The sequence below is a fragment of the Python bivittatus genome, unplaced genomic scaffold (genome assembly GCF_059951505.1).
Source record: "Python bivittatus isolate LINGU-HERP-01145 unplaced genomic scaffold, Pbiv_v1 ctg000220_np1212, whole genome shotgun sequence".
NCBI classification, from domain to species: Eukaryota; Metazoa; Chordata; class Lepidosauria; order Squamata; family Pythonidae; genus Python; species Python bivittatus.
The window spans coordinates 22,684,046-22,697,779 of NW_028277048.1; the positions used below are offsets into that span (position 1 = coordinate 22,684,046).

General features: G+C 44.2%; 1 protein-coding gene across 4 annotated transcripts in view; it reads right to left on the bottom strand.

The window, feature by feature from the left end:
- Positions 1 to 13,734, bottom strand: part of ADCY6 (adenylate cyclase 6) — a 53,327-nt gene that overhangs the window by 35,369 nt on the left and 4,224 nt on the right. For 2 of the 4 annotated variants that reach the window (XR_015795697.1, XM_088138124.1), the window contains exons 2-7: positions 13,024 to 13,131; positions 11,616 to 12,459; positions 3,258 to 3,407; positions 2,757 to 2,780; positions 1,778 to 1,899; positions 1,438 to 1,549 (exon numbers count right to left, since the gene is read on the bottom strand). Coding sequence is in view for 3 of the 4 variants with exons in the window: in XM_088138124.1 (XP_087994250.1) it covers positions 1,438 to 1,549; positions 1,778 to 1,899; positions 2,757 to 2,780; positions 3,258 to 3,407; positions 11,616 to 12,458 (1,251 nt within the window). In the remaining variant the exon portion in view is untranslated. Of the gene's footprint in view, positions 1 to 1,437; positions 1,550 to 1,777; positions 1,900 to 2,756; positions 2,781 to 3,257; positions 3,408 to 11,615; positions 12,460 to 13,023; positions 13,132 to 13,592; positions 13,623 to 13,734 lie in introns of those variants that run through there. The other 2 variants (XM_088138125.1, XM_007421250.4) reach the window with 2 other exon arrangements.

Consider the following 13,734-nt stretch of genomic DNA (forward strand, 5'->3'; position numbering starts at 1 on the left):
TCAGGTGACAAACAGGATCCGTGGCCATTTTCCCTGCCGTGACACGTGGTTGTGGCTTCCTGTAGGGAGGGGGACTCTCCCTCCAAGCAATAACCGCCTCCCCACCCGCCTTCCTGTCCTCCACGCCAGAAGTCACCTCGAGCAAGGTTAGCGTTCTCTCTCTTCGTACTGTACTGTACTGTACTGTATTTTGTTTCATATTTTTGTGATTTAAAAAAAGAATACATATGGTTCAGAACGGATTAACCGTAATTACATTGAACCTTATGGGAAAATTTGATTCGGGACGCGACCAAAATCGGTTGGCGACCAAATTTGGAGGGGTCAGAATGGATTAACCATATTTACATTGAACCTTATGGGAAAATTTGATTCAGGACGCGACCAAAATCGGTTGGCGACCAAATTTGGAGGGGTCAGAAGGGATTAACCGTATTTACATTGAACCTTATGGGAAAATTTGATTCGGGTCGCAACCAATTCGGGTAGCGATCAGAGTCGCGGAACGAATTAAGTTCGTGACCCGAGGTACCACTGTACTTCTAAGAAACCTGAAACCCTAATGAAGCTTATAAACCAACATTATGGCCCAGAATTGGTATTATTTTCAAGATAGGTACAAGGGAAATTGGGAAGAGATACATACTACAGCAAAGGCAGCAGAAAGTAGCACAAAGAAGATACACAGACCAGCCAACCCTAGGAAGAATTAGAAGTTACTTGGCAAGGCAAGAAAATCCAAGGGGATTATGTGATGGAGTTGAGCACAGAAGAAAATATAAGATTCATACAGGTAGTCCTCACTTAACAACCATTCATTTAGTGACCGTTTGAAGTTACAACGGTGCTGAACAAAGGGACTTACAACTGGTCCTCGCACTTACAACCATCACAGTACCCCCACGGTCACATAACCGTGATCCGGGTGTTTGGCAACTAGCTCACACTTATGACGGTTGCAGCACCCTGGGGGGGTCACGTGATCGCTATTTGCGACCTTCCCAGCCAGCTTCCAGCAGGCAAAATCAATGGGGAACCACGTGATTCACTTAACAACCACACAATTCGCTTAATGGTCGTGGTGATTCACTTAATGGGCATGGTGATTTGCTTAATGACCACTGCAAAAAAGGTTGTAAAATTGGGCATGACTCACTTAACAACCGCCCTACTTAACAACAAATTTTCCAGTCCCTATTGTGGTCTTTAAGTGAGGACTACCTGTATTGATTTTTGGGATATAGCCATCAACACAATGCCCCTTTCCTCAGAGGACAGACAACATGGTGCCCTGCAGACATTTTAAACTACAATTCCCTTGCTCATTGAAAACAGCAGTTGCTCACTGAATTTTATAAGGATTATTGTCCAACACATCTAAAGTCACTAGGTTCTGGAAATCATCTCTTCTGTTAGCCTAGCCTGTTCCTCCCTTACCGCAGCCAGCTTATCAAAACGGGCAAAAAGTTCATTCAGTGTCATGACCAGTTCTTGTGCCGTGCACTGGGACGCCAAGCTAGTGAAGCCTTCAATGTCAGCAAAGAGAATGCTGTTGGGGGGAGAAAAGGAGAAATGGATGTTAAGATAGAGACCCACAATCAGCCAAGAGCCGTTAGGCTCTTTTTTGCACATATTCATGAGGCAACTCAGCCAACATCTTCAACCCCACTGACCCTTGTCTGCCAAGAAACTATGCTGTGGTCTCCAAACTCCTAAAAGAATGATGTTAGTTAACTGTCACCCAAAGTCACAGACATATTTCCCCAAAGGTTATTACCTGACATTATCATGTTTCTGGATATAGATCTTGTGGAACATCATGTCCTCCTTCTTGGTGTTGATGTCCTCCTTCATTTCCATGGCAACGTGCTGGGGCAGCACTGAGAGCAGAAGTCGTTCCTGCCAGAGGTCCAGAAAGAAAGGTCCATTATGCTTTTGATTACAGCAAGAATTTTGCCAAAACAAACCAAAGACCAAGATCTGAGCATACTGCCTGGCCCACCTCACTACCAGTGCTCTTTTCTCGCATATTTGTTCTGCCTGCAAGGCATTACAGAGTTGAGTTGCCATGCTATCTGTTCCCAGCTCATAGTCATTTGACTGGTAGGCAGGTGAAACATAGGAGAGAGGCAGAAGGTCAAGATGGAAATGTATTACCATATGGGGAAAAAAGGAGGCTGCATTAAAAATCATGCTTGAGTATGTTTATAGACATTTATATCCTTGTGTCTAGCTGGTCAAGTTATGAGATTCACTGGAAGAGACCAGAATCAGTGGTAGAGCTAAATAAGCAATACTCAGACCAATGAGGTACTCGCCTCCACAGGCCTTCTCTAGAATAGAAAGAATGTGCTTGCGCAGTTAAACTGGATTTGTGGATCGTAGGTAAAGAGGAAGAACAAATTGGGTTTTTATGCATTCTTTCAAGAATTAAAAATCCTGAAATTTTATGCATAGTTGAAAGATGAAATAAAGCTTCAAAATAATTAGTATCATTGGTCTCAGGAAGCCAGTGCAATTAATTTACAAGCCCACAATACAGGCAGATGTTCAACGCACACGCACATGCCTAACTTTAAGTACAAAGTAGACAACTAGAAGTGTAAGGAGGTGAAAGGAAACTACAGTATAAGATGCAAATGCCACCTAATTTTCCATCTACCAATGTGAAATTGCAGGAGAAAGACTCTGGGGATACAATAAATATTTTGCAATGTGGAAGGGCCAAGAACATTAAAGCGATCCGATCTACTTACACATGTTTCTAGACACAGGATCCACTTGATTCAAAAAAAAAAAAGGCCAATACTGAATGATACATGAATACCTTTATAAGCAAAAGTTATACAATAAAAGGCTTAGTAGGACCCTTTCTCAATTAAGTTGAACAAAGCTATCAAAAATAATGGAGAGGAGGGTAGAAAAGTTCCATTTTAGGATAGGAGAGTATTTCATTTTACAAAAAAACCAGAAACTTTGAATGAGCTTGGATTCATAGAATGGAATGCAGTATAAATGTGGGAAAGACTCTTATTATTACAATTTCTACTGAATTCTATAAAGGATGTTTAGGCCCTGCCTAAAGGGTCTCAGAGCTCTGGCATCTCATATCCCTAAGCAACAAAACCATATCAATACCAACCAAACACAAGCAGGATCTCAAGGCACAGTGCATGTCCAACTCTGTTCTCCCAACCCTGACTCCCCACTCCCTGCAGCGGCCCCATCCAGCTCCCCAACTCTGATTAGCTCCCCACCTGCTGACGGTTTTCACGTTGTAAGTGCAGCCGAGCCTGGATGTAGCCACGTGTTTCCCGGAAGGCCTGGCGCTGTGACACTTCAGCCGGGTAGTGGGTGCAGATACCAATGATGTTGGTACAGAGGAAGATCAAGGCATTTGCAACAAGCTGCAAGCAAGGGAAAGACCCATACAAAGTGGGCACAAGAGGAAAAACCAAGTGTTTCGGCATAAACAGTTTCCCGCTTCGCTTTCACAATTCCCCAAGTCTTCAGAGAGGACCATCCTCCCTCCCACCCAAGTATAAAGAATGATAGAGTATAACATTATAAATTATATAAAGAATTAAAAGCTTTGTGCAAGGAGGGCCTCCTAGAACACAAAGGGGGTTTTGTATTTCCCTCCCTGCCCCTCTGTTGCTGCCCAGGATACCCACTATTCGGCTGGGGAGAGTGGGTGGCAGGAAGATCCCAATGCCCTGGCTTTGAGGGAGAGAGGATGGGAACTGAAAGAGGAAAAATTCACTGCCGTCCACGCTAGGAGGTGAGGGGGAACAGCAAAGCTGGAATTAAGTTTGTTTGTTTTAAAAAAAAAAACCCTCCATACCCAATGGTCCTTCCTAGGCAGATGAGTATGCTTCTATGGGGAAGGATCCACAGCTTATATGTAAGGCATGGGCTTGATTTGCAGAAGCCCCCACCCCTTCAGATCCAGCTAAGAGGAACAAATGATGTGGAAGGCTCTTTCCTCCTCAGAAACCAAGAAGGCTATTGCCAATTAGAGTAAACAATGCTGGGCTAGATGCACTAATTGTATAAAACAGCTTCCTACGTGCACACACATTCACACATGCACTAAAGGCATCAGCTCCCTGCCTTCAAGGCTCAGCTGCCAGACCAGAGAGATCTGGGAACACTGCACCAGCAGCAGCAGCCAAGGGGTCACCTGCTCATCAGGTGAAGTTTCCCTTTAAAGCAGTGTTGTCCAAACTTGGCCACTTTAAGATGAGTGGACTTCAACTCCCAGAATTCCCCAGGCTGGCTGGGGAATTCTGGGAGTTGAAGTCCACTCATCTTAAAGTGGCCAAGTTTGGACAACACGGCTTTAAAGGATAGCTTAATTAATTCAAGGCTCTGCCATTTTCTAAGCGCTGCAAAGACGACGTTGCCCTTGCCCACATAACGCGATACATAACAAGAAAAAGGGACCTGAAGGGGATAAGCCAATTTAGGCAATAAGCTTATTGTCCCAGAGTGACATCTGCTCTCGGGCCCACGGTACAGATCCCAGGCCAAGCTAAGCAAAGCTAGGCAGGGACCAAGTGGGAGACCACTCATGAGTGCTGCACACGAGCCCTGTGATGGAAGAAAGGCAGATTATTAACAGGTTTCGTCACCAGGTAAGGCAGCTATTGATAAGCAGGATGGTTGAGGCGGAGAAGGAACTGAGTAACAGCAGGTCCTAGCTGAACTACAGAACAGCTCAACCAGGCACAGCCATGCCATTACAATCCTGTGGCATGTCTGCCTCACCTTACTGCAATACTTTAACAAGTGTGCCCTGCCCTACCAGTTTATTGTAAGCTCCGGGAAGCAAAAACAATAACGAGCTTGGAATACTTGAGAAGCAGTAGTTACTAGGAAGGCAGAGTAGCCGAAGAAGCCAAAAGTCCGTTTTTCAAGAGGTCAGGGTAACGTTTCCCCGTACAATAACCAGCAGCACGCAGCTGAAGAGCTGCTGAGGGTGCCTGCCTGCAGGGGAAACTGATGGGGGTGAATCTGTGCCAAGATTACTGGCACTCAGCGCTGCCTTGAAAATGAGATGCTTTGCGAGTTTAAAAGTTTCCTCTGGCTCTCATTCCTACTAGGCACCAGAATGGCGCCACTGTTCCTTGCCTTGATGCTCTGCAGTAACCAAGACAGAGTAAAAATATCAGGAGCGAGAGCACAACAGCCTATTCCATGCCTGTTTACAATCCTTTTACACAGAGCCACAATGTAGGCAGAGGGGCTGCTGTCCAGAAGCCACACCGCTTCCCGCACAAAACATCCATGCAGCTCCACAAACTGTTTTCAAAGCAAGTTAAGAAATCTAGTTAAAAGGGTACTGTACTTGGTTAAATTAAAGAAAACAGACTCCACAGGCCTAAAAAAAATTCAATTCTCTAACAGAGCAGCTCCATTATATTCCAAAACAAAAACATCTCTCCACAGTAATTAACACAGACATATTCAGTTACACAGCGTAATTGTTGGTCCAGAATTATCAGCTAAGTGCTTGCTCAAATCACTGCTACAGCATTCAGAAACACAAGATTTCGCTAATCGTAATTTCAGCAGCTACAATTATCACTTGGATTCAGCCCCACTAATGGATGACAGAATGGTGTAAGAGAACCTATACTCCATTAGTGTTTGGAGCCATTAACTGAGTTTACACATCAAGATAGGGCATAATCTGTTTTATCCATGTGTTGAAGAACCTGTAGCAGTGGATTCCTGCATTGGGCACTGGGTTGGACTAGATGGACTTTTCCATTCTATTATTCTGTGATGATACAGTTTGTCTGGTTTTGGCTTAGCATCTCATATGAACTGTCTGTGCAGTTTGCAAATCCAGCCAGCTGTGGTGTAATCAGCAAACCACGGTTAAGCAACGTGGCTTTGAACAATGTATGAACCCAACCACCGGAAGGTTATTTCACACACTTATGGGGCTGGATATCAAGTTAGTAGGGATAAATCACACACAGGAGAGGTGGCTGAGCTTCAGCAAGAAAGTCCTGGGTTAAATCCCTGGTCTACAGCAGAGTACTTATTTGGCCTTTACGAAACTCTCAGCTTGAACTCCAGTTAATTAAAGCCTTGAAATTTAGCTGTAGCCTGATAGCCAAAGATGATCAGGAATTCCATGCTGGGAAATGGAGCACCCTGACCTTTCTCTGTGCCCATGCTGGCAAATGTAAGAGGGGTGGAGATTTCTGCCCCTCCTCCACCAGCCCAAGTAGGCTAGTACTTTTTTTTCCAGGCAATTAACTCTCACACCTGAGCCAACACATCTCAGAAGAGTTGAACTGGGGGCATAAGAGGCCCTGGTTCAGTGGCAGACTAGGAAAAGCTTCACTTTGAGGCCCTTGAAAGCCAGATGCCAAACTTGCATAGACAGTGGTTTGCCTGGAAGTATTAGTAATCAGAAGGGGAGGATGGCAGGCCTGTATTATTAGAGATGCAATCCAAAGCCATCCTCAATTATCACAAGCATTTTTAACTGATTCGTCAGTTAAATCTGCATGAGGTTAAATATATTTCAGTAGCAATTTTTTTTTCTTTGCTGACAAGGCCCATTTATCCTGAAAGAAGAGGGGACATGCCTTGCATAAAAATATGCCCTGATCGGTACCAGATCAGACTACTTGTCCATCTAAGCTTAATGGTAGGCAGTGAGGTAGTTTTCAGGTATTTTTAATTTCAATTCAGCCAGTTCTACCAGCATGGTCAATGGCAAGGGACTATGGGAGCTGTAGTCCAAAATAACTGGAGACAGTCAGGTTGCCTACCATTGATGAAATTCATCATTGTCTACTCTGACAAGCAGTTCTCCAGGATCTCAGAAAGCTTTCCCATCCCATATTACTTGCTTCTTTTTAAAAAATGGATATGCCATGGATTGAACCTTGGATGGCTTGCATGGAAACTTATGCACTACCGCTGAACTTTGAAACTTCCACTTTCCTTTCAGATAATGCTTACCATCTGCTGCCTCTGAACAGACTTGCATAATATATAGGCATGTGTGTCCATGCGTATAAAATCTCCTGCTGGATTAACTCTGACACATTTTTGGCTGAATAAATATTTTTCAGCCAATTAATGTAACCAAACATCACAGTCCTATTTATTTATCTATGAACTACTTGCTGGCTCTTATCACTTGATCCCTCTGATCCTTCCTTGTGGCTCTCTCACACTCCTTCCATGAAATAGCCTATAACAGCAATGGATACTCAATATTTGAACCATTTCACTCAACAGCATGGACAAATTCTATCTGAGCCTGACAGTAACTTTTTTTAATAAATTTTATTAAATTTCAGAAAGATTAAAGCCGAAAAGAAAAGAAAAGTAACATCAGAAAATGAGCCTGACATTAACTGACAAGGTTTTGGGAAGAAAAAAACTGTAATCTTCCTTGAGCCCTTCCTTGAGGGTCTACATAAAAAATAAATATGCAACAAAAAAGGCTTTATCTGCTGTTGCTTCTTGGTGCCCTGACACAAAACTAGAATTTATTGTATCTTCTACTTGGGCACCCATGAAAGGAGAGAGATGACACTTTATGCCATAAATCAAGAGTGTGAAACTTGTGCTTCCCTAAATACTGTTAGACTATCCTTGACATCCATCCTTTCCTATTACTCATGCTGTCTAAAGCTGGTGGGAACTGGAATCTAACATCATCCAGAAGGTGATGGGTTCTCCAACCCCAGCAGTCTTACTTTGCAAGGGAACCAAGGGACTAAAAGTAGCTTCCAGAACTGTGTTTAGTACCATGGAGCCTAAGTACATACATGTAAAGCAGGGTTGCCCAAACTCTTCAGCTCATCAACCCCTTCATGAAGTTTCAGATTGTTCATCAACCCCCAAACTTTTATGATATGAAAATAATTTAATAAATACTACTTTAATTAATAGTACTATGAATAATAACAACAATAGATAGTCCCATTGACCCTTGGGGATCAATACTGACCACTTCAGGAAACCCTGATGTAAAGGATAGATTATTTCCTACAATGCCTCTAGAACTGTGCCTCTGGTTTTACTGAGGCAAACTAATTTTGCCTGCAGTCCTCAATGGTGGCTGAAATAAATGCCTACTCTCTTGCAAATAACCGGGCAAGTTAAAAAAAAAAAAAAAAAGGAATTATCTTTTCATTGTGAATTTCTCATAGGTAGAGAGTGAATCTTGAATAGGTTATCTCCAGACTTCAGATTCCAAAATCTGCTAATCTCCACTGCTGTTAAATGACATTTAGATTACCATTAAGAACTGGAACGGGGCAAAGGAACCTGGGCCCTGAAGGTGTTGATGAACTAGCATCTCACTCTAGCCATGCAGAGTTCAGCTGCTGGGACTTGCGGTTCAGGAATATCTGGACGCACTTAGTTTCTCTATTCTAGACAAGCACAAGCTGAAAAGCACCAAAGAAGAAACTCCGTTTGGATGTATCCTGTGCAGCAAACCCAAGACATGCTGGCTGAAAGCACGGAACCCACACTTAATTGGCCCGCCAAGCTAAGCCTGTTTCTGGTTTACACAGTATGCTGAACAATAAACTAACCAGACAGACTGGAATCACACAACACAAGCCTGCCCCCCAAAAAATCGTAACAGCACAACCAACCATTCCCAAACCCACAACTAAATGAGGTTAAAAGTTGTACAAATACAGTTGCTATATTTTTAAGGGATCTTGTCAAGTGTGTTGTGCAAAATCCAAGCGACAAAAAGCTGTGAACGAAAATAATTAATGATAGCTACATCCTTAAATCTTTTTTGGAAGGAAACACAAATTCAGAGATGGTAGCAATGTAGCAGCAGGCTCTACAGTACAAACAAGCCACCACATCGGTATCCCATGGCCACTTCCAACTGTCATCGAGCTGATAACGTTATTAATGCCATAATTGTGACACTGTCAGCATTCCTCCATGTTCAGTTCAGACTTCCTTGGTCATGGCCATAGTCAACCACATCTCTGAATGATTAATACATGTCTTCAGAAACTGCAAATGAACTGTGGACAGTTTAGTAAGCATTAGACAAAATCCCCTGGATTATAATTAACGTATTTCTAGGGTTCATTTCTGCTGGACAAAAAAATGGTGTGAGCTTTCTGCATCTTAGTTCCTAGCTTCTAAAAAGTGAGAATTTGAGCTTTCCTGTGGATCTACCCTCACTCTGACTGGGGAACTGAAGAAAAGAGGCAAGCCAGCTTCTCTCTTCCCCATACCCAGTCTGCCATACACTACCCATATGCGTTATTACTCCAATTTATGCCATACTATTCTGCTCCTTTTTATCCCTACTCATGTAGCACTGAAGATGTTACCTAGCCGGGTAATGAAACATTTGCAAGAAAAGAACCAAGCTCGGAGAACCCCAAGGACCCTACTCATGTGTCACTTAGCTCACAATCATGACCCAAAACACTTTATCACATCTAACCAGCTAACAACGTGCAACCCTGTAAGGAAGCACATGAGTGTTACAACCCCAGTGGGAACGTATCAGCTCTGTTGGTTTGCCTTTGGAAGAATTAGATTGTTTCTCCTTTCCATAGCGTATTTCAGTAAATGCCTTCTTATACTTAAGACCTGGAAGTTGTGGGAGTGTTTTGATGATTTCAGTTTGACCCTTCCCAAATACCTAGCCTCTTCAGAAACATTTACTCTATTTATCAGCTGTGCCTAAGGGAAGGTCAGTGGGAGCCGGTTGGATTGGCCTTTGCTCCCAGCAAGGAAGTATTCCTGCTGTAGGATCAGAAGAAAAGGAATAATATTGAAAACTTGCACTACTAGTTCATTTACAAGGAGGTGGAGGAATAAAGAGGGTTTGGGTGAGAAGATGAAAATTTGCAGGACTGAATCCCCCCTCCCCTGTTCTAAATATTCTACTATCTATCCTCAGAATAAAAAACATCCTACCTGGGCAACTAGTGAAAAAGCTGCAGAGCTCCTGGTTTGGGGGGAAGAGAGAGAACCACCTGTAAATCTGCAGATTTTTGAAGTCTTTCAGAACTTATTTCAGTACAGCAGCACAGGTATGTCATCAAGAGTCTAGAAGCACCAGATAATTGTTCTATGTAGCCTCCCCCACACGCACTTGTGGCTCATTCCCTTCCTTCTACCTTCTCCCTCCCCACGCATACATTATGTGTTTGAGTATTGCATTATTGCTATTCTAGCCTTTGCCACCACAGTTTTAATGATTCATGTTGAAGGAGTATGTTAGGTAGTTTTAGAACATCTCATTAATTGCAGTGTAGCTGTGCAACTTTCAGGACACTGAATTTGACAGATTTCAAAAGGATAAATAGTCTAAAGAAAGGGGGAGATTCTGTTGTTGCTTTTTAGGGGGAAAAGAAACAAAAGCACAAATGGGTGATGCAACTGCCTGTTAACATAGATCTAGCTAAACTTCTTACAGTTCTGACCAGATGTGCATATTGAAAAATATATTCTGCCTTTAATTAAACTGAGTAATATAGAACCAATGCAAAACCACCCTTCCATAATCTGATGCTCTCCAGAGCCAGTGGACTTATCCCCAGTCATGTTACCCAGCACTGGCTCTCAAGTGATGATAATACAATGATGCCTCAAGGGCTAATGCTTAGGGTGGGGTTGCCAGGCTGCCCACCAATATATGAAACAGGTCAGGAAGCATTTTCTGTTGAAGATATCTAGCATACAGCAGCGTTAAACAACGTGGACTTTTTTTCCTCATATAACCTGTTCTCATCTACATTATTAAAACATTTCTTAATCCATCCAGAATATAGATCAGATCAGGAGGGTGGCACTGTAAAAATAACAGGGAACTTGAAGAAAGAAAATGGATGGAGGGGAACTGGAGAAATTGGTACATATGTAGAATTCATTGAGATAGACAAAGCAAAACAACAGGTTTACACAAACTGATTCTCCTTAAAGTGGTTCGCAAGCATTCAGTCATCCAGCCACTAGCCTAAAACCCACTCCTGTTTTCAGAGTGCTGAAAACACTCTGAATAGACAGAGGTGCTGTGAATGCTGCAGCTACAGAGGTAGTGCCAGTTCCAGCTGTATGGATTTCTAGGCAAACCTTTGGCATCATCGAACCTCAGTGATGAAAAGAGAATCAGGAACCTAGACAGTACAGAGCAGTAGAGAAAAGAAGGCTCAAACATATGAATCACCAAAATCCAGAGATCAAGCTATATTCGAGGGAATTGGGGATATGGATATTCCACTTAGCTCTGTCCACAACTGAAGTGATTGCAGTGTGGGGAAAGGTCACAGAACTTGCCTCCTCCCACATTATTCAAGGGGCCTCATATCAGCACATTCGTGTTTCTTGATGGGAGGTCTTTAATTTCCTGGACTGGCCGCTTGCCTGCTCACCTTAATAAGTCTCCACCCGCACCCCCCCCCCCGGACTGCCCAGTCTTTTATAGCCTTTCTTCAACACCCAAGGCTTTAGCTGCCCTTCAACAAAGGACCTCTGCTGCTCAATTAGTACAAGGTTTCTATTCTGCCCCACCCACCACTTATACATTTATCTTTATCAGCCAGGAGCTCCAGCGTCTCCTCCCTCAGTCAAACTCTCCCCCGTACCTGCTTCCACACGAAGGAGTCTGTCCTGTTCTGATACCAAGAAATCACCAAGTGAAGGACAGCCAGCAAGGCTCCAGCCAGAACTGCCACTCGCATGCGCACAGGCAGAAGGGTGTAGATGATGTAGATGAAGAAGATGCTCCACCAGACCCCCTCGGAGGCACTCCGTGGCGAGACCTGAAGGGTGCCCAGAGCCTGCACCCCACAGAGCGCCACAATGACCAGATAGGTCACCACCCACATGCAGTTCTGGTGGAAGCCAGTCCGGTTGCAGAGGACCATGAGGGATAGGAAGAGGGCAGCAGCCACGGCAAGGGCAGCGGTGTAGGACACATTAGGAGTGCCAGGCACACAATGGAAGAGCAGCATGATGCCACAAGCTAGCACCAAGACACCCATCAGCACCGTCAACGAGCTCTGGTTCATCTGGAAGAAGTAGCGCTGGTAGAGACGCTCCAACTTGGCTGAGCGGAAGCGTTTAGAGCGGAACACCTGCAGGAGGTGCCAGCCACAGTCGCTGGCAGAGAGCGCCTTGGCCTCACCCCCCAGGCCACCACCACCACCATCCTCAAACCCCAGGTCCACAGCTTTGAGCCCCAAATCTCCTGTCCCAGAACCAGGTGGAAGTGATGGCGGCTGCTTCCTGCCATAATGGTCTTCCTGCCACGAACAGTTCAGCCCCAGTGCCCCACTGCCTCTGCGCTCCAGCTCTTGGTCCTGTAGGCAGCTCATGTAGCGTGGGCCACAAAGTGCCGGGCGATGGCGCTTGGGCCCATTGCGCTCCCCCCAAGCAGTCTTCCGCTCGTCCACCTTGGGCACCAGGATGCCACTAAACCAGGACATACTGTCAGAAAAGAGAAAACAGTTAGGAGAAGCTTTGGAAAGGAGATCTCTTTTCTCCAAGAAGACAAGGTACACGCCATTCCCCAAACAGTTCAACAGGCGGAACAGCTTCTGCCCCAGGAATCACGCCCTGGAGATGTGTCTAACGGGGTGGGAAGGAAGTCCCTTCCCTTTGGTATTCCCATTCTCCTGCAAAGTCCAGGCATTCTGAATACATGAAGCCCTGGGAACCAGCACATCAGCTGCCTTATTTCTCTGTGGAATGTTTTCAGCTGAAGTCATTTGACTCATAGCACAAGAACAGTAGCCAGGGAGAAAAGACAAGATTTGAGTGGCAGGAGACACAGCCGGGGGAACCCAACACAAGACGGCAAGGAGAGACAAGAGCCTGCCAAATGCAGGATCCTGGGCAAAAAGCATCAGGAGATTTACAGAGGATAATTTTAAGACTTATTAAGAAAAATGCTTCTATCCCAGGATATGACTCTGCAGGGCTCTAAAACAACAATGCACATCCCTGTCAGCATCAGAGATCATTCATTCTGCCTTGGAGAAGTCCCAGTACCTGGAAGGCCCCTAGGAACAGGGCGCAATGAGGCGACATGGGTCTCTGTAAGGGAGCACCATCTGGGTCAGGTTTCTTATTTTCTCCTCATCAAGCTGAGGCTGCAACCTGCAGGAAGAAGACATGCTGTCAGCTGGTCACACGTTAGTTTCCATTCCATGGCTGAAGTACCAACTGCACTGATTCTGCAGTTCTCTGGAATTCAAAGCTAGGTTCCCCCCCCCCCCCTTACTGATCCACAACCCTCTTTGCACATTTCCTTCCCATTTCAGCACAGGCACTTTTGAACTGACAGCTTGCTTCCTTTGTATCCAAACAGACATTTCCACAAAGAATTGTCTACTTATGTATTCTGTCGTTCCTCACCCTTCCACATACCCTCACTCATAATTTGCTCTAGGATATATACCGTATGCTAAGTAAAATAATGTGGATTACACTCCTTGCAACAAGTACATAATTAAGAAAATGATTCTCTGATAAACAACAAATTCACCCAACTATCAGGATACTGGAGGTCCTAATTTTTTTTTTCCAGATTTACTTGGAACAAGTAAAGTAGTGGCTACCTTCAGTTTATAACCTTCCACTACCCTGGGTAGAATCTAATACAGCCAGCCAACAATAGCTGTACATCCAGTAGTTGCTCCAGTAACAAAACAGTTATCAGTATGCTAATGTTATCTTCATCCAGAAAGACAGTTCTCAACA